The 23,701-nt window shown below is 35.2% G+C and overlaps 1 protein-coding gene across 2 annotated transcripts; it reads left to right on the top strand.

The window, feature by feature from the left end:
- Positions 1 to 23,630, top strand: LOC117113854 (protein virilizer homolog). 2 transcript variants are annotated; one of them, XM_033257317.1, is made up of 34 exons: positions 1 to 132; positions 738 to 850; positions 1,411 to 1,546; positions 1,862 to 2,015; positions 2,339 to 2,944; positions 3,333 to 3,448; positions 3,958 to 4,056; positions 4,847 to 4,989; positions 5,333 to 5,555; positions 6,450 to 6,778; positions 7,231 to 7,474; positions 7,569 to 7,669; positions 8,088 to 8,200; positions 8,893 to 9,225; positions 9,407 to 9,559; positions 10,482 to 10,673; positions 11,129 to 11,214; positions 11,390 to 11,536; positions 11,839 to 12,010; positions 12,534 to 12,670; positions 13,313 to 13,421; positions 13,607 to 13,697; positions 14,297 to 14,455; positions 14,826 to 14,934; positions 15,474 to 15,703; positions 16,125 to 16,398; positions 17,598 to 17,855; positions 18,167 to 18,279; positions 18,410 to 18,480; positions 18,780 to 18,922; positions 19,386 to 19,518; positions 19,660 to 19,753; positions 20,955 to 21,170; positions 21,435 to 23,630. In XM_033257317.1, exons 1-34 carry the CDS (start codon positions 70 to 72, stop codon positions 21,511 to 21,513), a joined length of 5,739 nt encoding a protein of 1,912 aa, XP_033113208.1. In that variant the 5' UTR covers positions 1 to 69; the 3' UTR covers positions 21,514 to 23,630. The 2 variants fall into 2 exon arrangements, with proteins under 2 accessions (XP_033113208.1, XP_033113201.1); XM_033257310.1 differs by having other exon boundaries at positions 14,823 to 14,934.
- Positions 23,631 to 23,701: the final 71 nt, after the last annotated feature.

Here is a 23,701-nt window from a genome sequence, read left to right as displayed (position 1 = left end):
TCTACCACATAACAGCTGAGAACGAGCGACTATAACAGACTAGCTAAATGTAATGGATTATCGGTGGGCATGGCGGAAAATGGTGCGATGAATTTGTTATTTTGCGACACTTTCAGCCATGAAAATGCTAAAGTAAGTTCATTATACTTTGCAAAATACAATTAAATAGTTACAAACATGAACATATCTACTAACGTTGCTTTTCATATAGGTTTTAGGAACGTCTATTGTGTGCCTAGGCTAGGCTTAGTATTTTAATGGCGCTTGATCAAAATATCCGGGGCGCAGTCCATTGGCTGACCATAATGATGGTTGCAGGGGACGATCCAAGGCCTAGGTCTAGACTAAAAATGTTTTGGCATTAATTTCCGATTGTTTTTATATCCGATGCTCAAACTTGTTAATGTTCTGTTTCAATATATAACAAATTCATTCACAGTGTTTACGTTTCTGCACACTTATTATTTTTGTTGTGATTTTTGCAGCAATTTTCAGTGCGTTTTTTAGCCTGCCTGCCTGAATCTCATCAATTATTAACATGTGCTTGTTCTGAAAAAAAAGAAGTTAATTAAATATAATAAGGAAATGAATAAATAAAAACTATACAACCATATACAAGATAACATGCATTGCTGTATGACTAGGCCTACTGTATATCTGTAGGCCATATAAGATCCAATTTGAAGTGCATCTTTTTTACAGTAAAGTAATTTTGACATATCAATTTATTTTGGAAGGAACCTAACCTCGACCTAATTCAATTTACTTGGCCAGTGAATGTGCAAGAGATCCGAGTAATACCGTGGGGTGCAAGAGTCCATCCTGATCTACATAAGGTACCAACTGTCGGGTAAGTAGACTAACAACAGAAGAAAGATTATAACTGTACCATTTTCTCTGCCACATCAATCAAATTTTGTAATATTCATTGTAATTAATTGTTTAGTGCTACCCCATGATTTGTTGGATACCAACCAATTACAGTATGTACTGTAGGAGGGAAAAATGTCATCATGGTCTAAAATCAATTCCAGTCCACTTTCCCACCATGTAACAACAACATAAACTGAATTTTGATATAGCATAGTGGGCATGCAAAAAGCCATTTCCAACGAACTAATGCTGAAGTCAAGGATATGTGGCCTTCTGTATTCTTAATTGTATTGTCGAGGAAATACCCGTTCTTGCCTTTGAAATTACTATAAATGGAAAAAAGCCTACCTCTCAAAAATTTTTTTAGGAAAGGAAAGAAAGTAATATTAATAATGATGTACCATTTTTTAAATATGTACAGTACTCTGCTAATTCACATAATAATATAATTATTAATTAGCAACAGTTATTGTTTAAGTATTAACTGCACTTTAATCAAAATAAACCTATGTTGTATTTATGTCTGTTCCTGCAAAGCCAAACACAGCCAGGGGGATTCACACTAGAATTTTTCGCAAACAACTTGAACAACCATGGAGCTGCTGTGTTTGAACGTATTGGGTCGTTCCATTATCAAGATAGTGGAGAAATTCAGCTGGTTCCTAAAACAAAGGTATGTTCATCATTATTATTAAAGGTTTTATGTGACAAATATCTGTGATTTGGCCATATATGGGTGTAGATATGACATCATCATGACCATACTTCTGCAAATCACGTAATTTTGTCACATAAAATTTATAGATACAAAAAAATATAGATAGAAACAACAAATATGAAAATACACTAAAATTACACTAAAATAACAATATAAAAAAAATTACAAAACAAATAAAAATTCAGAATTTTGAGTACACTATAAATAAATCTAGAGTCACTTTTGTTTGAATTAATTAAGCTCTGTAACACATTTTTTTGATTGCTTCAGCTGCCCACGGATGGACTTGTTGTTCGTGGCAGGTATGCAAGTGTAACTTTGGCCATCTTTGGGACTGCACAGAAAAGACAATCAGAGTCACCACCTCCGCCGCCTCCACCACCGCCACCACCCCCAAAGCAACAGCCACATTCGAAGAGGCCAGGTTAGTAATGCCCTTGCAGTTCAGGCCACCAGAGAAAAGAAAAATGTTGATACCAGATATTAAAATTATAAATATTAATTATATGTTGAAAAGTGTTCATACGGTTTGTGTATAAAAGAAATTTTAACCTCCAATCACTTTTCTGTGGTCCGAAATTAACAATAGTTTTTTATCTTTATTATTTTAGAGACCAAAGCTGCAAAAGACCATGGAAACCCCCCGGTGCCAAAAGTGGTCTTTAATTGGAGTGAGACCTGTATATTGTAGTATTATTGAATATATTGATGAAATTCTTAGTTGCATTTTTTAACTTTTTTTTGCAGATGACAGCAAGGGGAGACGTGAGGATAAAAAATCAATCGAAGAGGTTATAAAATTGGAAGAAGAAGTACCAAGAATGACGGAGGAAGAGCAAAAGATAATAGCATTTGGCAAAGATACTAAGCGAGGTCCTAAGACTCCACCTCAAGAGGTCACCGAAGAATGGCATCCTAAACCTACTGCAGAGACTTCATGGGATGTAGAGGATAGTGGCCCACAGTGGAAAGAACCAGAAACCAGTGAGGACCCTGTTGCAGATGTGCATTGGAAGGGTCCGTGGGGCGAGGGAGTAGAAGACTGGAAAAGCATTGACACTTGGGAATCGCGAGAACAAGGTGACTGGGTGGAAGAAGAACGTCATGGACGTCAGTGGGAGGAACATAGAAAGCACAGGGGGCCTAGGACTCCTCCAGGGGAACCTTCTGGACCCCACACACCCCCAGACATTGATGCCTCGTCAGAGGTAGAAAAGACTGAAGCTAGTACGGAGTCTTCTGTTGATGTGCCAGATCTTGAAGCAGAGGATCAAGTAGAACTCTTTGAACCACTGACACCTGAGCACTCACCTGTAGATCGTAAGAACCTTTCCACAGGTGACATTCCAGATGGTAAGCAATCAGCGTATTTCTTCTATACCCTAATATACTAACTATTGCCATTGTCCATTAACTAGACACCCCTCAGAAATGGATGATTGGTATCACAAAGAGAAACTCCGGTTCCTCAATAACCATAACTGTAGTGTTAAAATCAAAGGAAGGGTTCTACTGTATTACATGAACTAATTTTTTAATTTGATGTCTACATGAACATATACCCACACATATATACTTAAACCATGATGTCTGTTGGTATAAACCAGATTGAATTTAGCCAAATTACATCTTCATAAATACACCTTTATATATGCCCTCACACAGTGCACCTATAGAGAAAACTGGAGTGTATTATAGTAAGTACACTTAGTGAATTATCATTTTACTCTAATTTTTTCAGTACCTCCAGGTTTTGATGAAGAGGAACCAGGTGAGGGCATGGATCATGCCTATGAGGAGATTGTTAGTGATGAAGAGGTTATAGATGATCAAGAATTAGATAGCTTAATGGAAGACGTAAGAGATCTGTTCAAAATTTTGTTTTGTTGCATTGCAATAAATGCAGTATACTATTTATTTTCACCGTTGATAAATCTTGATACATTTTCACATTAAACAATGTGAAAAAAAAGGATGTCAGTATGAAGCAATATTTTAATGTAATGCTCTTTATTGATATTATTATAAGAATAAATAATAAATAGTGTGTAATTAGTAGTCATATTCCATGCACTAAATTAGGATTATTGCACAGAGGATTAGAGAAATGCATGAAACAACTTGTCCAAGGATGCAGTATGTGCCTTACATATATCTGAGATTAACCAGTAGACACAGGTAAACTCTTGACTGTTTATGTCATAGATTCTACTTTTAACTTTCTGAAGTTATGATGTACTTTTATTTCCAGTCTGTAAAAAGTGTACCAAACAATTTCTGTTTTAGTATAAAACTGTATATATTATCCAGATGTGTATTATCTTATCTTATCTTGTATTGTTTATCTTTTAAAATTAAATAAATAGGATGAGTTTGATCCTGAGCAGATTGCAGATGAAGAGGGATGGAATACTATTGGAATCTATGACCCATTTGACACTTTACCTCTCATCAAACCACTTGAGGTGTATATTGAGTTTTTAATCAACATTGTGGTGTTTCTAAATTCTTAAGATACGGATACAGTATAAAGCACGAAGCAAGTTACTCAAGGAGTTATCTACAAATTCTAATGACATGTCTCTGTAGCTCTTCTTCACAACAAGTTCTTGTAATCTTGAAAGCTGCGATGAGGGCAGTATAATAGAGGCAGTAGAGTATATTGGCCCTAACGGCCGCCCATACAAAAAAGATCTATTAATCAAGCAGCCGAGTGTTTCTAGAGCTCCTCATCGAAGCTAAACAATTTTTATGTAGGACAAAACTGTAAAAACAATTGAATCTTAAAATTCATGGACATGCGTTTTCAAGTATATTTACAGTTGCACAACATCAATGATAAAATAAATGCCTTTTAGATTATTGTGGTGGGCAGGCAAGTGGTTTACCGGGTAGCTCAGACAAGAAATGACCCTTAGTGGAGAAGGAAGCTACTGTATGAGCTGTTCCATCCATCAAGCGCTTTGAGACCTTTGTATAAAGCGCTATATAAATCAAACTAAATTTCAGTACATTACTGTATTTGCTATCCATAAAGATTGTGTGTAGCTGGAAAAACTTTGATTAGACTTGCCACACAATTTATCAGATGCCTAAAATGTGTATACACTGTCAAATGATAGAATATTTGAAACTTTTTGAAGTATCTCAATATTGAAATTAAGTATTATAATATTGAAATTAAGTATTATATAAGTACTTTAAACTCTCAGGTTTGCCATTTCTTCTACATTTGATGGCTTGTTTTTCTTTCAGAATTTCCCAGCCCCATACCATACACCATTCCAACTATTAAAGTCTAAGCTACAAAGGACGCCCTCTGTAGACAGTGTTCCAGAAGAGGTCACCAAGTTGGCAGATATGGTACGAAGTCATAGCGAGGAAGATTATGGACCAAAGTAAGTAAAAATACTTATATCAGCTTAGGAACTAACACATCTATGAAATTACACTGTTTTCTTGGTAATATGTTTGCTATGGAGAGCTAATGATGAAGATGAACTGTTTCATATGAGAGAGCTAAACTTGGGCTTAAGACTTAACTAGAAGCCCATAGCTCCTCGAATATCCCTCACAGGTGAGTTGCCCTATAGGTAGTAAATAGATAATGATATAAATAATTTGATTGAAGTTATATGGTTCTGTCAAATGTAGAAACCTCTAATTGATTAACATTAACTAAAAACAAAATATAAGTAAACAGGAAAACAAGAAAAAGAAAGAATTTCTTTGTTTTCCTAGATGGATCAGTACTCTAGAGGAACTTCAACCTTTAGTGATGCCTTGGCTAGCCTACCTAGATGACCAGCTGGTGGACATTGTAATGGACTGGTCAATAAAAGCTCTGGACATGGACATAGCACTGACCCAGCCATTGGCAGTTAACACAAGACAACTGAAAGCAGGGATGAAGCTGGTTTCTGTAATAGCTGATTCTGATACTGATCTAGCACAGAAACTCATTGTAAGTGCTCATGATGATGTAGGGGATGTGATTTGCCTTCAAGTAGTGTGATTTAAACTCTACACATTGCACATGATCATGTTTCCAAATCATAGAGCATGTTTGAAGTTGGAAGGGTCGTCTTTAAATGCTTGCAATAACATTCTAAATTTTATGTGTATAATTAAGTACTGTGCATTGATATTGTTTGAAGGTTTGCATGGTGAAGTAATAATGTATTAAATGCTTGCGGTACACCACGTAGATTGTTCTGAAAAGAAATATTGTTTTAGTTGAGAATGACTCGTGTTGACATTCTCAACAAAAACAGCAGTTCTTTCAGAATTATCTACATGGTGTACTGCAAGCATTTAATATAACTGTACATTGAAATTTCATTTCAACTCTTTATTGCTCTTACAATTAAATGGAATTTAAATGTGAACATACATCATTATTTATAATGAACTTAGTAATTGAACATACGAATCAACAGACATTTACTATATAACTTTGACACAAAATTTATTGATAAAAGGATCAATGTTTCGAGTCCATCATGGACACATTCTCAAGATCAAGTAAACAAAAAAAACTTATGATAGAAAACCAAATGAATTGAACATGGATCAGTTTTTGCCAGAATGGCAGAGAATTTACCCATTTTTAAAATATGATGCAATTGCAGGATTACCCTCCTATCATCTTCAGGCTTAGGGGTTCATAAGGCTGCAGAATACTTTCTAATTTACCATGCCATTTGCTACATATATGGCTTCAATTGAATCCAGCTCCTGTATCCTCTGCCATTTTGTTCTAGACCAAACTACATAGAACAGTTTTTCTTTTATATGAAACTGATATGACTTGTATATAAAGTATGAAAACGTTCGTTTTATGTCGTCTTATTGACAGGCTAAGCTTACTGTTGAAAGTCTTTTTAAATTACTCTTTGCTGATCATATGGCATCATCTTTGAAACTGATTGCTCTGAAAGCCTTGGACAGTTTAACCAACTGGCAGGTTGGCCTAAAATACCTCTTGCAAGTGTCTCCTGAAAGTGATCATGGACCTCCATCACCTAAAAGAATCAGGCTTGATAAAGTAGAGTCAACAGGCTACGAGAAGCTTCTGGGACTACTCTTATCAAAGCAGGCTGTGAGAGTGATGAAGGCGTCTACCGCCCTCGTTCAGAAAGTCCATGCATATGAGGTACTCACCAAGCTAAGGAGCAGCACCCAAAGGTATGTACATGGAGTGACGCTGTAGCTTGGCAATGACACACTCGTTTTTCAATCCCAGAGGGATTGGTTCGAGTCCTGTAATTAAAACAACCTCATAGTACATGGCATCCTTTATTTTGTAAGTTAAATACTGCTAAAATTATGGGTGGAGAAAGTAGGTTTGATATAAGGAAGTTTTAAAAACTTTAAAATGTTTAATATAAAATTTAATATTAAACAAATAGAAAATGGCAACAATGAAAAAATGTAAATCTGATATAATAGATGCATCACCACCATCTGAACCTAAGATAATACATGGCATCCATTATTTTGCTAAAATTATGTGTGGAGAAAATAGGTTTGATATTAGGAAGTCTAAGTAAAAAGAAAAGTTAATATTAAGTTTAATGTTAAACAAATTGAAATTGGCAACAAACAAAAAAATCACTGGTTTTTTTATGTCAATCTAGTATTATAGATACATCACCACCAGCTGAACTAGAGACTATATCAGAAGAAAAGAGCACACCGAAAGATGAAGCTTTGGAGCCTGCAAGAGACACGCCCACACCAGAACCTATGGAAATAGGTGGAATGATGGTACCGGTATCAGCTTTTCAATCAGCTTCATCTTCTCTGGTGGAAGACATTGAGACAGTTGCTGAGTGCCTTCAGCAGATTGTGGAGACCATCAGAACAGCACATTTCAAACTGGTGAGTGGCTCTGGTGTGTGGCAGATGTAAAAATTAATTTAGTTGATTAATTTGTCAGAGATCACACAGTGTCCTGTCTTTCTCTCTTTTGCAGGTGCAGCCATCCATCAAATCCTTCCCAACCACAGTAAAACTGACTGACGAAGTAAACACCGCCGATCCTTATCCAATGCTCTTTCATCTTTTCCAGAGCAGGTGTGTTACAATGATTGTTAGGTTTAAATTACTGTATTTTTGAAATATATATTGTGCTAAATTCTAAATCATAGTTCTTGTAAGTGCACATTCAGGGTCTTTCAACAATATTAAGCTTTCGGTTACAAATATTGTGATTTTCTCATATATTAATGGCATATGATGTCAAATCCATATATGGGCATATAACTGATATATGCAACAGACAATCTGTTCAAATACTGTATCAAATTAACCGCACTGACTTATAGAATCTACTGATCATATCATCTGACCGATGCTTTGTAACATGATAGTACCTCTTGAAAGGATGTTGCTAGTTACTTTTAAAAAGTACTTCCGTAATGGGGGATTCAAAGAGATAAACTCTTTCAAAGTCACAGGTGTTGATTTTGCTGTTACCTTTATTTTTTAATAGTCATTTACTAGAATGTGTTCAGATGTTGCTGGTGTCTCCCCAAACTAGTGCTCATGATGGAATCTTTGATGGCATCAGGGACTTGCTGCAATCTCTACTTTCAACAATTAGTGGTACGTTTTGCTGATAAAGCCTACAGCGCTGTTATTGTGTCTTTATCATTCAATATACTTTTATTTAATTAATATTGTTATTATCATTGTTTTCTTAACTTCAGTCAATAAATTCCTAGATTTTCTTAGCAAAACCTACCTGTCAAATATAATGGAATCACCTACTTGCTGTGTAGGAGCACTTCAATTTATACACTTGAAGTGGAGGTGAATAGCTTCTGAGTTCCGAGTCACACCTTGTTTTTTTCATTCAGCAATTAAATCAAAGAGGGCAGCATTCATATAAATGGAGTGGAGTTGAATAGCTTAGTGGCTAAGATGCTCGCCTTCTAATTCCTGGGATAAGTTCCTGTGACAGCAAAACCTTTTATCATGACTAAAACAACTCCACACCCTGAGCCTCATAAGAGGCTTCACTGATAAAAGCATCACATTATTTCATTTATTTGAGAGGGTTCTTGAACATCATCTGACCTAGGATATGCTGGAAGTGTCACCCTCTATAAATATGGTTAAAAATACACTCTTCCTCATTCACTTTTCAATTTATACTGTTATCCCACTCTACCACTATTGACATCACTCCTGATTTGTTAGTCGGGTGACCTGATTGTGGGTTAATATCCTGTATCGCTACCATATTAAGAATATTATAAATCTAATATTAATTCCACTTATTCCAAAATTTCCAGGCCTCCAGTTTCTCTCCTTAAATCACACCACAGCAAAAGCAATCATCCAAGTCCTGACTAGCAGCTATGATGATGAAACGCCAGAAACGAATGAGTCCTGTAGCCTAGGCCTCCAGCTGCTTCAAAGCCTGCAGGTGCTCCAGTATGTGGACAAGCTGAAAGGCCTTCTGGAAAGCGCCGAAGCAGTGGGTGAGGATGAGAGAGAGGAGGCGGCTGAGATACTTGGTGCAGCCTACACTATGATGTTTTCACCTATTGGTAAAATGTGCCTTGCTTCAGTGTTTGCTCTAGATAAGAACCTGGATTATTTACTGCCTTTCTTGGAATTACCAGGTAAGACAATCATTAATTTTTTTTTAAATTTTATATACTAGTATATTTATGTTTACGGAAACAAGAAGAACACCAAAATTTATACTGAATAAAAATTATTTTAGATTAGTTTTATCAACCAAAGTTTTGACTTGTATTAATGTTTTGGTTGTGAACTTTTGATTTTAACATTTACTACTAGGTGATGAACCGGATGTCCATCATAAAATCCTAGTCTCTGTTGCCTATGGTTATGCATCTCAGCTACTACAGTGCCTTCTCCAGCATCTTGATGATGTTACAGTTTTGAAGAATTATTCTGCAAGAATCCTCAACTGCTCAATGGAAGAAAATGGTAATATTGTGTGGCTATGTTTTAATGTTTAAGTGGGTCATTCTTTAGTAAAGTGGTCATACCATGGCCCGCCAATTTAAGGTACTATAAAATGAAAAGTATTAAAGGAAAATTGCTGTAAAATAATCTTTAACATTTTCTGATAGAATGTAATATCTAAAAATGTGGAAAATAATAAACATATTTTTAACAAAACGTTGCCAAACCCCCTAAAAATGCGTGTCCTAATTTCATTTCTCCAATTTTCCAAATGCCATAATTCGTAAAGTAAGTAACTTGAAGTATGTCTGGTCTCTTTTAAATGTAAAATTTAAAACTATGTATATAAAACCATAAATTCATAAAATAATAATAATCATATTCATATTCCATGAAGGAAATTCAAATGTGAAATATTTTTTTTGTGGTTGTCTAAACCACTAAATGTTCACTTAACTGAAGAATGACCCAAATCTCTAAATGCTCAGACTCTCATACTTCAATTTTTTATTTATAGAAAGAGAATTGCAATCACTTTTGATGATACACTATCTTATAAAATCTGGCAAAATTCATAAATATTACATTAATGTAATACATTAAATTTTCACTATGAAAATTCTTAATTGGTTTTCCAGCAATCAAATAGACCTTTAGTCTATTGCAAAGGGATGTTAAAAATTCATCTGTAAGTTGGTAAAGATTATAATATTTTCTTATTCTAAATTTCAGTTGAAAGCCAATAATTTACTTAAATGTAAAGAAATTCATATATTGAAAAATTTCATTAACGTTCCCACCCATTAACCCTTTTGTCTACTTTCGGATTACACATAGAACAATTTTCAACTGGCTCAAATCAGGTACAAGTTAAACAAAAATTGGTTCTTTAAAAAAGTAGCAGTTTGTTTTAAACAGTACATTACTCAATTTATCTCTGCAGGATTCATTAAATGGTTGGACCCAGTGAAAGATCTTACTTATGACCTGACTAGCATTAAGAAGCTAGTAGAGTACATGCAGAAGAACTCTGCCATGTTGTCTGGAGATTTGGCAGGAACAGGCCCAGGAATGGTCACATGTTTGCGAGTTCTTAAATATTTTGCCTGTCCTCCAGTAGACATGGTCAGTGGAGGTATGAACCTATCTCATTGGCATTTTCTTGTATCATCTAATGTGTCTCAGATTAAGTTAGAACATGTAAACGCCATAAACAAATCTTGACATTCTGTTCCATTCTGTACTCTTGAGGGTGTTTCTATTTCATAGAGAATTGATATAGTCTGTCTAATTATCTCACTCAACCAACATCAATAATGGTAGTGTAATTTTCCTGTTAATAATAAATGGTATGGCCTACTTTGTAAACATTTACCTGGATAGACATATTCCAAAATTCATGTTATTGAACACATAAAAAATAGCATGGTTCGTATACAGTTCCATTTTTATTTAGGGGTGTTCCATAAACGGAATCTTGGCTTGTTATTTTGCCCAAATAAATTACTCATATATAGGAATTATACATTAAGACTTCACTAGAATGTTGATGTGTAGTAAACTGTTCAGTTGTAAATATGTTATTCGCAGAACAACAAAAAGACCTTCGATACAAACTTGCTACAATTCAACTGTTTTCTGCCGATGCAATGAATGTGTTCATTGACCTGTTGAAGGTATGTTATTTTTGCCATTACAAAATACATATGTACAATTATTTTTTTATAACTTATAATTATTTGTTTATTTTTTTCTCTTTATCATTTGGTATTCAGTAACAAAACAGATGTATACACTCTACATTCTATTTTTGAATTAATTTAATTAATGTATTTTGATTTTTTTTATCAGAGAATCGGTGACTTGTTGATGCGTCCCTGGCAACTAATACAAGGCTGTAACTGTTCCAGTACATTCCTACTGGAATCCATGGTAACACCGCTCCTGAAACTCATCCATGGAATGGTCACGGAACTGCTAGGCAGCAGCGCTATTGAGGTATAGCTGACGATGAATTAAAATTTTAGGACAGGACTGGAGTATTTTTGGTGTGAATCTCACCTAAAGACTTGTTTTCTAGTCATCCAAGTCATGAAGTAGATTCACTGACCAACCATCCTGCCAATTGTGTACCTGTTCCCCATCTAAAGGAATTTAAAATTTATAATTTTACGCTTGTTACTAGCATTTGGATTAAAACCTTGAATTTCATTAGATTAAGCCAAAATGATGACTATTAACACCTATTTTGTAAATTTACCATAGCTCACCCACATTTTTATGAAATTTGTCATCCATAGTTCCGAAATGAACGCCTGGTAACGCACTTATTAACGCTGTCATCAACCTTACACTGTTCAGCAGCATCAGCTGGAGTTGTTAGTAACGAGACCCAATCAATCTTGTCGAACATCCTGGATATTCTGTTGACCTTTACGACATGTGTCTCAGACCAACCAGTCAGAGAAGAAGGTTAGTAAATTCAAATACTAATTTGCTGTGGTTTCACAGTTAACAGATAAGCCTCTTAAAAAGACTTGTTTATAGAGCATCACTCCACCTGTAATTGGCAAGTGTAAGATGTAAATCCTTGCTGAGCCATGGGGCTAATAGTGCTGGAGCTTATCCCCAGTTTATGAAGTGGATGAAAGTGCGATAATCCCCCAGGGTGAGATGCTAGGCCCCCTGGGTGAGATGCTAGTCCACTGCAGTTACTCCCAGCAATTTGCTCATACCCATTGATACAGCTGAGTAGACTGAAGCAATGTAGATGAAGTGCCTTGCTCAAGGACACAACCGAAATGCTCAGCGAAGGATTGAAACCCTGACCTCTGACCTTGAGGTTAGGAAACCAAACCATTTCCACTGCATCCAACCACTTCTACTTTTTCCACAATGTGCAATTGTACTTTTGAAGTAACAAATTATAGTAACAATGTGTACATTGTTATTTATGTTTATAAATATGTTGAGCTTGTTTTTTGTTTTGTTGTAGTGATGGTGAACAGTCCATGGGGATTGATGTTAAAGGAACTACTTGCATACATTCCATTATCACCTCTCAGTTTTGTTGGGGGTTTAACCATCTTCTCAGAGATGCTTCCCCTTCCTCTACCAATCCAAACTCAGGAAGTAAGGCACTTTAATATTATTATTGATTGAATGAATGTTTGTTTGATTGATTTAATGTTAGACTTTAAATGTTGATTTATTGCTTGGTTGATTTCGTACCACGTGACATTAGTTATTTTGCCCATTTCATCACTCATCGTTTAAATGTTCCGTCGTGCATTTTTTCCCATCCGAATCATCCATTCCACGTTGCCTATGGATACAAAATGACTTCAACCTAATACAATCTTTTGATTGTATTACATGTAGGTGTGGGACTGACTTTTTCCGGAGGGTGATACCTCAAAACCAGCTCAAACTTGGCAAAATCTGTACGGAATTCGGCTCTTATTATCCGAAATGTGCTGATGGATTTCCAGCCTAGCCCTAGGTTTTGCGCGGAGGATAGAACTAGGTCAGGCTAAGCCAGGCTAGCTAGGCCTAGGTCGATCTGATCTATTTAGATGTGTTATAAAATAAATAATGAATGTTTTGTATTCGTACAATGAAACGAATATTTTCATTTGTTGAAAGATTGACTGTTCCATTGAACTCAAGAAACTATTCTTCCCATTGCACTCATAAACATTCATTATTTGTATGTTATTTAATTGTTTTTTAATTGATTGATTTATTTTTTGTTTGATTGTTACTGCTGTACAGAATTTAACCAAAGATGAAGCAAACCAGGCCTTGAATCAACGCAAAATGTGGAGCTGCTATCTACACTGCTTCAGTACAGAAATACAAAACATAATCAAAGATATATCAAGTAAGTCATAAAAATGGAGGGTAGTGGCATTTGTGCACCCTGTGTATGTGCCCTCTTGCTTCATGAATCAACCACTGTTAACACAAGCAACTGATTTTGTCTGTAATACTGTTTATTTGTACATATGTTACTTTGATTGATTTTTTGATTGATTGATTGACAACCTGTTTATCATTGTGTTTCAGGTAGTAGTTGTCTCCCTCTCCAGCAGTCCCTTCGAAGAGTCTGTATGCAGCTGGCTGACCTGGCCGCACCAACAGCATTGCTCCTTGTCCAGTATGCATCTATTTTATTTCTTTAATCTTGCTTTTGATTAGTATTAATAATGATAATAATTATACATCTATAATGCTTCAGTGAGGTTTCTTAAATTAGCAGTTCCTGCAGGTTGGAAGTTTACCTTTTACAAAATATGATATAAATTAAACTTAAATATCTATTTTACATGTGGAATGTTATAATTATTGATAATAATAGTAGATTTTCCACTTTGTCAATTACAGTTTTTATTAGAATTTATCCACTGAATAACCCTGTATATATGAGTAAATTAAGATTATAAATACATTATGTTGCTGGTAAATGCAGCCAAAAATATTATTTATAGTAGTATTATATTGTTTAAATCTTTCCCACTGGAGAACTATGAGTTGACCTCTGTATTGTTCTCACAAAACATCCAGTTTTGTTTTTAACTAAATGAATAAAAATACAGAAACATAGATTTATTTGGCAGGCTACAGGTCTGAGGGCCTCTTGCCAGTTATACATTACACCAGCCTATTCTCATGTTTTGTATTTTGTATTGGGCATAAATTATGGGTGAATACAGTTGAAGTACAGTTTGTGATTCATCTCACATTTTGTTTTATTAGTGCTGTTTTGAAAGCTTTGCTCGAGGCACAGGGAGAGTGTGATGAGGATGGTAAAGAGCGACACTGCGGACCAAACACGGCACATATACTAAACCTGCTAAGTTACCTCGTCTCACAACCATCCATCAAAGCTGCTATTTTACACATGCTCCGAACAAGGTAGGGAAGCAAAGAGGTCTAGAAATCTTTTATATTAAACAAAATAGTAGTAAACATGTTAGGAATGTTTGACTACTATCATACATTGTATTATTAATATGGTTCTCAATTCTTGAGGAAATCATTTTCTTTGTTTAATTTTCAACAGAATGCTAATAACTTGCACACTACTATGTAAAGTTCATCTTGTATACAAATGTGATTTTTTCCATTTTTTTTCAATTCAATTCAGTATCTTTCGATCAAATCAAAGTTTTCTTTCAGTTTTGCTTCTTGTCATTTTAAAAATAACTGTATAGATCTTTTATGTAGTATTATAAACAAATTACATTTCTTTCCGTGCACTTTCTATTTTCTATCTCAACAGTAGTAATTCCAAGTCCAAGGACTCTCACTTAGCAGTTTTGTCGCGGTTGCTAGTTTTATTAAACGTAGCCCATGACTCATCCTCCCACCTCCAAGCACAGGAATGCATTGTGGTAAGAAATAATCAAATCAAATTTACATACACATTTAATTTTCTTTGTCTGAAAAAAAATGTCTATTCTGTTGTGTTTTTTTTCTGTGTTAGTGGTTACATCTTATTAGATATAAATATTAAACAAAAGGCAATTGTGATATTTCTTGTATGATGAACTAACATGACATTGCAATCACAGAGAGATAAAATAATGAGGCTGACAATGTGGTAATTTAATATTTTTTAGGGGTGTTCTAGTTAGGGGAACATTTGCAATAGTCGGTTGTTCTCACTCATCCAGAATCAACATTGACGGATTTATGTTTTCTAACTAATTGGAATTATTTGTTTTTGTCAGAATAAACAGGGAAACTGCAGAGTACCTACCTACACTTATGAAATACGACATATGTATAGATACATTCCATGAATTACTATTTGTATCTGTAAGAGTGGAAAGCCTTGTTTAAACTCATTTAAGATACTAAAATGAAATTAAACAATATTGTGTAATCATCCTTTTATTTTGTTTTAATTTTCTGTATTGTACACTTTCAGGCGATTGAGCAAGTTCTTTGTGGTCCTGAGGTGTCCCTTCTACCAACAGACATTCCAGTTGCAGAGCAACTTGCCAACAGCCTTCCATGTAAGGAACATATGGAGACAATGTGCACAGCCATGTTGGATCATGTGAGCAGTGTAGACCAATCATATGCTTCCATTTTGCCAGCTCTTAGACACCTCACCATGCTTCTAGACCATGACTATGGATTTTACCATCTAAAAATGTAAATACTTACCACTGATTTTGTAAATTAAATGGTAGATTTTTGTAGTGTGAAAGTGTCTATCAGAACATATTGGTTGCCAAGTATTATAGTGAAATTTAGTGGAACTTGAGACATGTTTGAGACTGTACTATCTGGACAATAACAGAGTACTTCGCAAATAATAGGTAGTGTTCACCGCATGACATTAACCTTAACAAATAACGTCATAATTTATTCATCTTGTGTTGCGAAGTATGTTAATTTCAGTATTTACATGCTCAATGTACGTTAGGTACGGGTTTGTGCATGTGTGTTTCGCTTTGTTTACAAAAGGGGCAGAGCTGTCGCGTTGCAAATTGTGTACTAACGTTAAAGTTAAGGTTAACGTCGTGCAGCGAAAACTACCTATTATAAACTTTTATACTTAATTCTTCTGCAGGGCTTTAGAGCGGAATCCGTCTGCCTTCTATGCACTCTTTCAACGTTTGCAATCGACATTTAACAAAGAAAGCTCTGACTGCCTCTCAACGCTATCAACTGCCATTGATCTCATCCAAGTGCTACTGACCAACGATAATCCCGCTCCAGATCCAGATGTCAAAGTCGAACCCGGCACTTACCGCACATACACCATTAGCGTGGACAAAATAAGGGAATGGCTGCGCTGGGATCCCAACGAACATCCGCTACTGAGTTTAGAGAAATTGTTGGAGGTAATTTGAAGTGGCTGTTTATTTTACACCATATATATAACTGATTAAATCAGCTCATTAATATTCATAACTTATGCAAACAAGATATAAATTAAACTTATATCAAAATCCAGTTATTATTAATTATTTAATCTATTAAAATTGAAATTTACAATGATTAATGTTGTTTAAATATAAACATTTTTTTAAACTAACCAATGCAGAGATTTACAAATAATTTGCTCATGAATATTCATTAGGTATATAGGAGTTTGTGCTTATATAAGTATTTAACAGTTTTTATATGATATTTATTTAATAGATATTAAGAATTTTTTCATATTAAAAAAAAAATAATATCCACACCTATTAGGCAATGTTTTCATGATTTTAGAGTATGTTATTTATTGCTTGTTAAATTTGTTTAAATCTAACACCAGTTCAGCACTAAAACCTGAATATATGTTGTATATAAACACATCTTACTTCTGCTATTAAATACAAGTTGGCTGGATGCTTGCAATAGGGGTTACATACGAGCAGCAAATTGCTTTCATTGACCCCTGGGAAGGTCTGAGACAGAGGCAGTAAACACCCTAGCAGGGTGGGGCACTAATGTGCTTGTGGGATACCAGAAACAGGCTTTGCTGAGTGTTCTTTGGCACAGGACACCCTCTTCCAGGGGGTTGATGCTGTACACTTGTGCATGAGTTGAAATAGGTCCACTGCCAGCAATTCTGAGTTCAATTTGCAAGGTGGTATATGTATACTACAACCCAATTCAGACTACACTCCAGCCAACTGTATTTTTTATAATATAATTGAATTAGTTATTAGTCAATTATTTTGTCACTATAGTTAATAGTATATTATTTTAGCATTTATTAAATAATAAACATGGCTGTTGATGCTAAGAAAGCTACATTTTCAAAAAGCTTTTATCATTCAGCTATCAGGCTACGGTGTTTTTCTTTTTCATTACTTTGTAATTTAATTTATAATTTATCCTTTTCTTGAAATATAAGTGCCACATAATATGTTAATTCCGATGTTGGGTAACAAATGTCAATAAATCAAAACTTTTTTTGACTTTACCTACAAATTTTCTTTTTGTTTATTTCCACTTGATTCACAATATTATTTGAGAATGATAACATATTGTATATTCTTCACCATTTTGGTACATTAGGAGGTATTTATGAACTTATATTTCTTTGTAGGAGTGTTGCAAAGAAGATCTGACTCTAGAAAGTTTATTGGAAACAATTACAAACCTTGCACAGACACTGTCAGACACCGAAGATTCTTCCAAGTGCAACGATCTCGGTGAAATCAACCTACCGCCCCAAATGAGTCTAACAGAACAGATGAACTCGCGAGTAGTCTATGTTGTCAGCGACTTAGACGATGATCGCTTGAGTCCAACATACTGGATAGGAGTACCAGGAATGGATGAAGGCGAGATTGAACCGGAACTAGTAAGAATTTGTTTTTTTTTTTTCCAATCAAATTTTGCACTCTTGTCAGTATTACAGCTTGTACTGCATTAGAGGATTATTTTCTCAACCTGTCTGCTCACCCCTCACACAAACTTAACATGTTTTTTTAACGTTGAATTTTGCTTGATTTGTATATTTTATTAACTTTCAATGGAAAATAAGAGCAAAAAAATCATTTAAGTATTTCTGTAAATTATTAAGAACTGGGTTTTTTTTTTGGTGGAAGAACATCTTTGAATTGGCAGAAAATTATAGAATTTTTATAGAAAAAAAACTGTGCTTACTTTCAGGTACCATGTGATTTAGAAGAAATGAGGGCTGCATGTGTGCCGACCTTTGACCTTAAAGCTGAACTTGAGCGTGATGCAGCTGACTCAGACAAATTAAAGAAGAAAACTACACGGTAGGAATAGAACTTCATGTATTTCACATATCTTATTATAATTTAGGGTTACTACCAACAGCACCATTACTTTGTGTGCATTTTTGTATTTCATAAATTCCTAAAACTGATCTCCTTTTTTTGTTATTAGGTCAAGGCGTCGCGGTCCACTGGTCACCGGTAGTATGAATAGGGCTGGAGGTGGAATCAAGAGATCTCATGGTAAACTGTCAATGTTTGAAATTAAAATTTTTTTTCTGTTACTCAACATAAAAGAGGCCCTAAGATAATATATATTGCATTGCTAAATAGGTTTGAACTTGTAACTAAACACTGTTTGCATACGTATCCATTGTCTTTTAGCCGCAGGGCTGAAATATTTGCTACGACCAACTTGACATCATATCAGTCAGTCAATCAATCAATCAATCTGTCATCAGTCAGTAAAATTTAACATGAATTGTAGGTTCCAAAAAGTAAAATACAGATTACTACACAAACATGATATCTTCTTAACACAGGAATGACTCGTGGAAACTCCTACAGTCGAAGGCCTTATGATACTTTCAGACAGCGCCCTCAGAATACTAGCAGACCGCCCTCTATGCATGTTGATGATTTTGTTGCAATGGAACAGGAACCAGAGCATAAAAGACCAAATAAGGTGAGAATAGTTTGGTTGTTTAAGACAGGGAATGTTAATCAAGTTTATTTGCTCAATCTTCTAAAAAAATATGTCTTTAATAAAAATAGTTTTCAATTAATCATTCTATTATTATCATTATTATTATTATTATTATTATTATTAATGAATACTTATTATATTGAATAATATGAGTAAATGAAAGTAAACGAAAGTATCATTCATTTTATTAGATGCCTTACTACACTCATACTTATTGTATTGTTGCCACAAAACAGCAGCCATTTGTATAAAAAACATGGCTGAGTTTGCAGTCGTAAACTTGTGTTTATGAAGGACATGCGCATATTTCTTGCCATGCTTATTGAATAACTCATTCTGATTGGTCAGGTAAACTTTGATTTCCAATATGTAAAGGTGCATTCATGATCTTGTGTAATTCAAAGTCTTCGCTTGCCTTCATACATTAATGTCATTCTTACAGGGACTCCCACCTAACAGAAATGGGCGTGGCTTCATGAGTCAAGGAGGTCCAAGGGGTGGCTTCCAAGGCAACCGTCCATGGAATGGACCAAGTGGTAGTAGCTATGGCAACAGAAGAGAGTTAGGAGATAGAAGTAAGTACAATAAAATCAGAACGTTTATCAATTGAAAAATTGTAATGTAAATAACTTGTGTACTCTCGCCATCTCTCCTCTTCCACCTTTTTTCACATTTATTTTTTTGTACAATGAAATATTGAGATTCCTTTTTTGCAGACAATTCTCAAAGACCCGGTTCAGGGCGTGGCCAGTGGGATAATAGGCGTGGTTCACATCCATCAGGTCCTGGAAGGGGATTCCCCCATCGAAGGTAAGATGGAAGTATTTATCAAACACTGGAATGCCATGTCTTACAGTGTGTTGTAATTAATAGGATAAATAGGGAATAGATTGAGTTAAATTCATTGTTTAACTGTGATTGCATATTGTATGATATGTAGTGTTTGTGAGGCACATAAGACCATACCAGATTATACGTACATTCTAATCCGATCACCAAAGTTAAGCAACGTAGATTTGTTGAATATGTTTGATCATGTATATGTTTTTTTTGTTCATTATGTGGAAAATAAATAAATCAATCAATCAATCAATCAACGTATTTGAATGGAGACTATCTTGGCAACACTTATACTCCTTTCACACAGACCTGCAATACGGTATTAATACCGTTTTTCACGAATGTCGGCATTCTATGTGAAAGGGTAAATACACCTAAACGCCGGCTTAGGTTAGACCTCCTTGAGACCTACAGTAGTCAAAATACCACATTAATACCGTAGCGATTCATTGCCGTCTTACGCATTGAAGCATAACAAATCAGAGGTCAAAGTGCGAAAAAATTTTGTTGAATGCGAGAAGAGTTGTTTTTAGATCAGGGTTGCCAATATAGTCTGCGGTCGAGGAAATCTTCGTTATATATTAATTATACCTGAACTGTGGTTTTATAAATATCCTGGTTTTAATTAAATCCTGTTGTACATGGCATTTAGCATGACCAAACCTTTGACAGTTCCATCCAGTTGTAAAACAAAAAACCTTGTATTGAATTTGCATGAAAACATATTATAATATTTTAATATTTATATTACCATTACGGTATTGTTTTATTAGATTAATGAAGTAAACAAAAAATTGTGCCCTCTTTGTGCACAGACGCAAAATACTCATTTCGCACGGGACCCCTTTCAGACAGGATACGGTATTAATACCGGATTTTTACTAATTGTGTGAAAAGGTCTACACTGGCAATAGCGCCGGCGTGACTACGGTATAATTGCGGTATTTTCTGTCTGAAAGAGGCTTAAGTGATGTAGACTCAAACAAAGTTTGTGATCTGATCAAGCGGTCACAGCAAACACCAGCATTGTCATGGACATGCATCTTACTGGCATGTATCAGTTATGTGCCTACATGGAAATTTGCAGCATGAAAATTAATCATAAAATTATTGTTTATTACATCGAAATATCAGTTCTGTGATGCTTGTGTCATTTGTCTTTCTTCCACAGGCCTGACAATAGACAAGACAGCAGGGCCCTTCCAAGCCGAGCAGGTGGAAGGGGACGGGATAATCCCTACATGCGGGGTGGCACTAGAGGTGGGATGCGTGGCAGCTTAGGCCCAGGCAGAGGTGGACCAAGCCAGCGAAGACCAAATACGAGAGGAAGGGGAGGATTTCGACCAGGGCATTGGTCTACACAGGGGAACAAGGTTGATCATGGAAGGTATACTGAAGTCAATTTTATTACTTTTATTATTGTATTGTCTCATCAGCATCACCAGAATCATCCCCTTTATTTATTTATTTAATTATTTTTAAGTTTTATTTTTTAAAGGTGATTTTTACATTGTAGCAGGAGTGAGTTGCCATACAAAGATTCAATAGTATAATATTTAAATTATTTATTTAATGGTTTAATTGGCTTTTCCAGAATTGTCAGACATCTTTAACAGCTTGGAGACTGATAAATGCTGTTTATTTATTCCAGGTTTCCGCCAAGATCGTCAAGGGCCGGATACAACCGACAAGGGGGACGAGACCGACACCAACGGTCATTTACTCGTTAAACGCAATCTTCACGCACTGGCTGATGCATGTATTTGTGGGGAAAATACACATAAGTCAAATCCATTGCAGAGTTTTGGAAAAAAAAAATATTGACCTCTGTGATACCCAAGAATTGTATCATCAGTGTTTCCAGTAATTTTAATATCTATTGATATCAAAGCTGTGAAATCTCAAATATTGCTGGTGGGTGTATACAATGCTACAGATGTAATCTGAGCACAGCTCAATGGACACAAAGAGTTGTTAAAAAGCAAATCCATTTAGTGTAAATCCTCCCTCTGCTGTGTTGATATCCATCTATTGGATTTACTCCCTCTGCTATTGGCTGTGATGTTATGTCTGTCTGAGTGCAATAGCATTAACAGATTTTAAGCACAATTGCTTAATTATTGTACTTCAGGAGTGTAGCTTTAACTTGAACATTAAGGTGATCAACTTTGAAATCAAAGGTCATTTGTTCAAATCATGTAAAGTACCAGGAGTTTTTCTCGCAACTAAAAATAACTGTACATCATAAGCCGGAGAACCTATTAATAAGATTTTTTTATAGTGCATAACTTGGTATGCAATAGGATGTAAAGGTGTCTATTTTATATCTAGGGGAAGGGGACTGATGAGGATGAGTGATGGAATGTGGGGAGGGTGGGGAAATTACTTGATGAGGTGATCTCTAACTACTTGAGTGTAATTATTTTGCTCAGAAAATTTCTGTTGAGGTACCTGAAGAGTACTTTTCCTGGGGAATTGCACCTCCATTTAGATATGCTACTGCCATGATGAACTGATGTATGCCAAGACTGGTTTTTCTAAACATACCTCAAAAATAATGAAATAATCTCACAAATTTGGGGTAAAACCTCATATTTATTGTGATAACATATTTTTTACACATGATTTATGAGTTGTTCAGGGGTTCCCTCCATGATGTCACTTTCGAAAGACGTAAATTATCTTATTGGGAAAAAATTAAATTTGTACTTAAACTGAGTTGAAAGTGTGAATATTGAACACTGTTTTTAGCATTATGTTTGTGTCTGCCATTGCTATTGGGTTCATAAGAAGGCTGTTGATGAGTTCTTAGAACTGTTTCTTTGTCACACCACTATTTAGGGACCATTTTTTCGCCGCGAACTGAGGGAAAGTATATCATGATACCACGACCAAACCTTATTCAGGGCCCGGGGGGAGTGCACTACTATTAAGCAGGCACTTTTTTAGCCGTGAATCGAGAAAAACTATATCTTCAACACTTTTGATATTAAGATAACACTTCGTTTTTAAATCCTTTAGTAACCAAATCGATTTCTCCTTATTCTTGGCTGTTTTTCCTATTAATACAGATTTATCCATACCCAAGTTAATCCCTCTCTAGTCTTCCAGATTCTTTACCATCCCCATTAATGCTGGTCTCACCCTGGCCATGTCAATTTCTCTCTACCTCCATCGTTCTCCAAATCATCCTCTCCCTACTCGCATCGATTCCTTTTTACAGTGTCACAAAGCCCCTTTCTTCTTCATGCCCAGTAAATTTTCCCCACCCCCACCCCCCCCCCTTTGTAATGTTCATGGTAATCTGAGATTAATATTTCTATTGCATTATGGCCTCAAATTTGCTAGCTATTTTTTCTCAGAGGGGCCTAAATCATGGGGAGGTGGGTGGATAGGCAATGCCGAAATTATGTAACACCCGCGCAGATCCCTGTCCTTTCGGCATCACACATTTCTATTAATCAGTAGATTCTACACATTTCAAAGAAAAAAGTCTGTATTTATCCCTGTTTTATTATCAACGTTTACATGTAATGATATAAAATACAAAATGTCAACACTTAGGCCTACATCAAAAAATATGGAAGAAATGTCACATTGAATATAATGGCGATGGAGAAACAAGGTGGGATATTTGGTGTGCATTAACTTTCATTTAAAATACTTAGCTACAAATGCTACATTAATAAATAAATCAGACACTGAATACATAGCACATAAATAGATTAATATAATAAATAACGAATATATAACCGTCTTTGAAAGATCGTTTTATAGATATTGTACAGCGATTGAAGTTTACCAATTTAAATGGTTGAAATAAAATTTGCTGCTAGTGTAATACAAATGAAATCTTGATGTACAGCTTCCTTGTAGTATGAGATTGGCACACCTTCCTACATCGTTGCTTATTTGAAA

Source organism: Anneissia japonica, unplaced genomic scaffold (genome assembly GCF_011630105.1).
Source record: "Anneissia japonica isolate Jap-2015-1 unplaced genomic scaffold, ASM1163010v1 scaffold288221_len503873_cov180, whole genome shotgun sequence".
In the NCBI taxonomy this organism is placed as follows: domain Eukaryota; kingdom Metazoa; phylum Echinodermata; class Crinoidea; order Comatulida; family Comatulidae; genus Anneissia; species Anneissia japonica.
The sequence above is the reverse complement of the archived record's forward strand: the minus strand, read 5'-3'. Positions and strand labels throughout refer to the sequence as shown.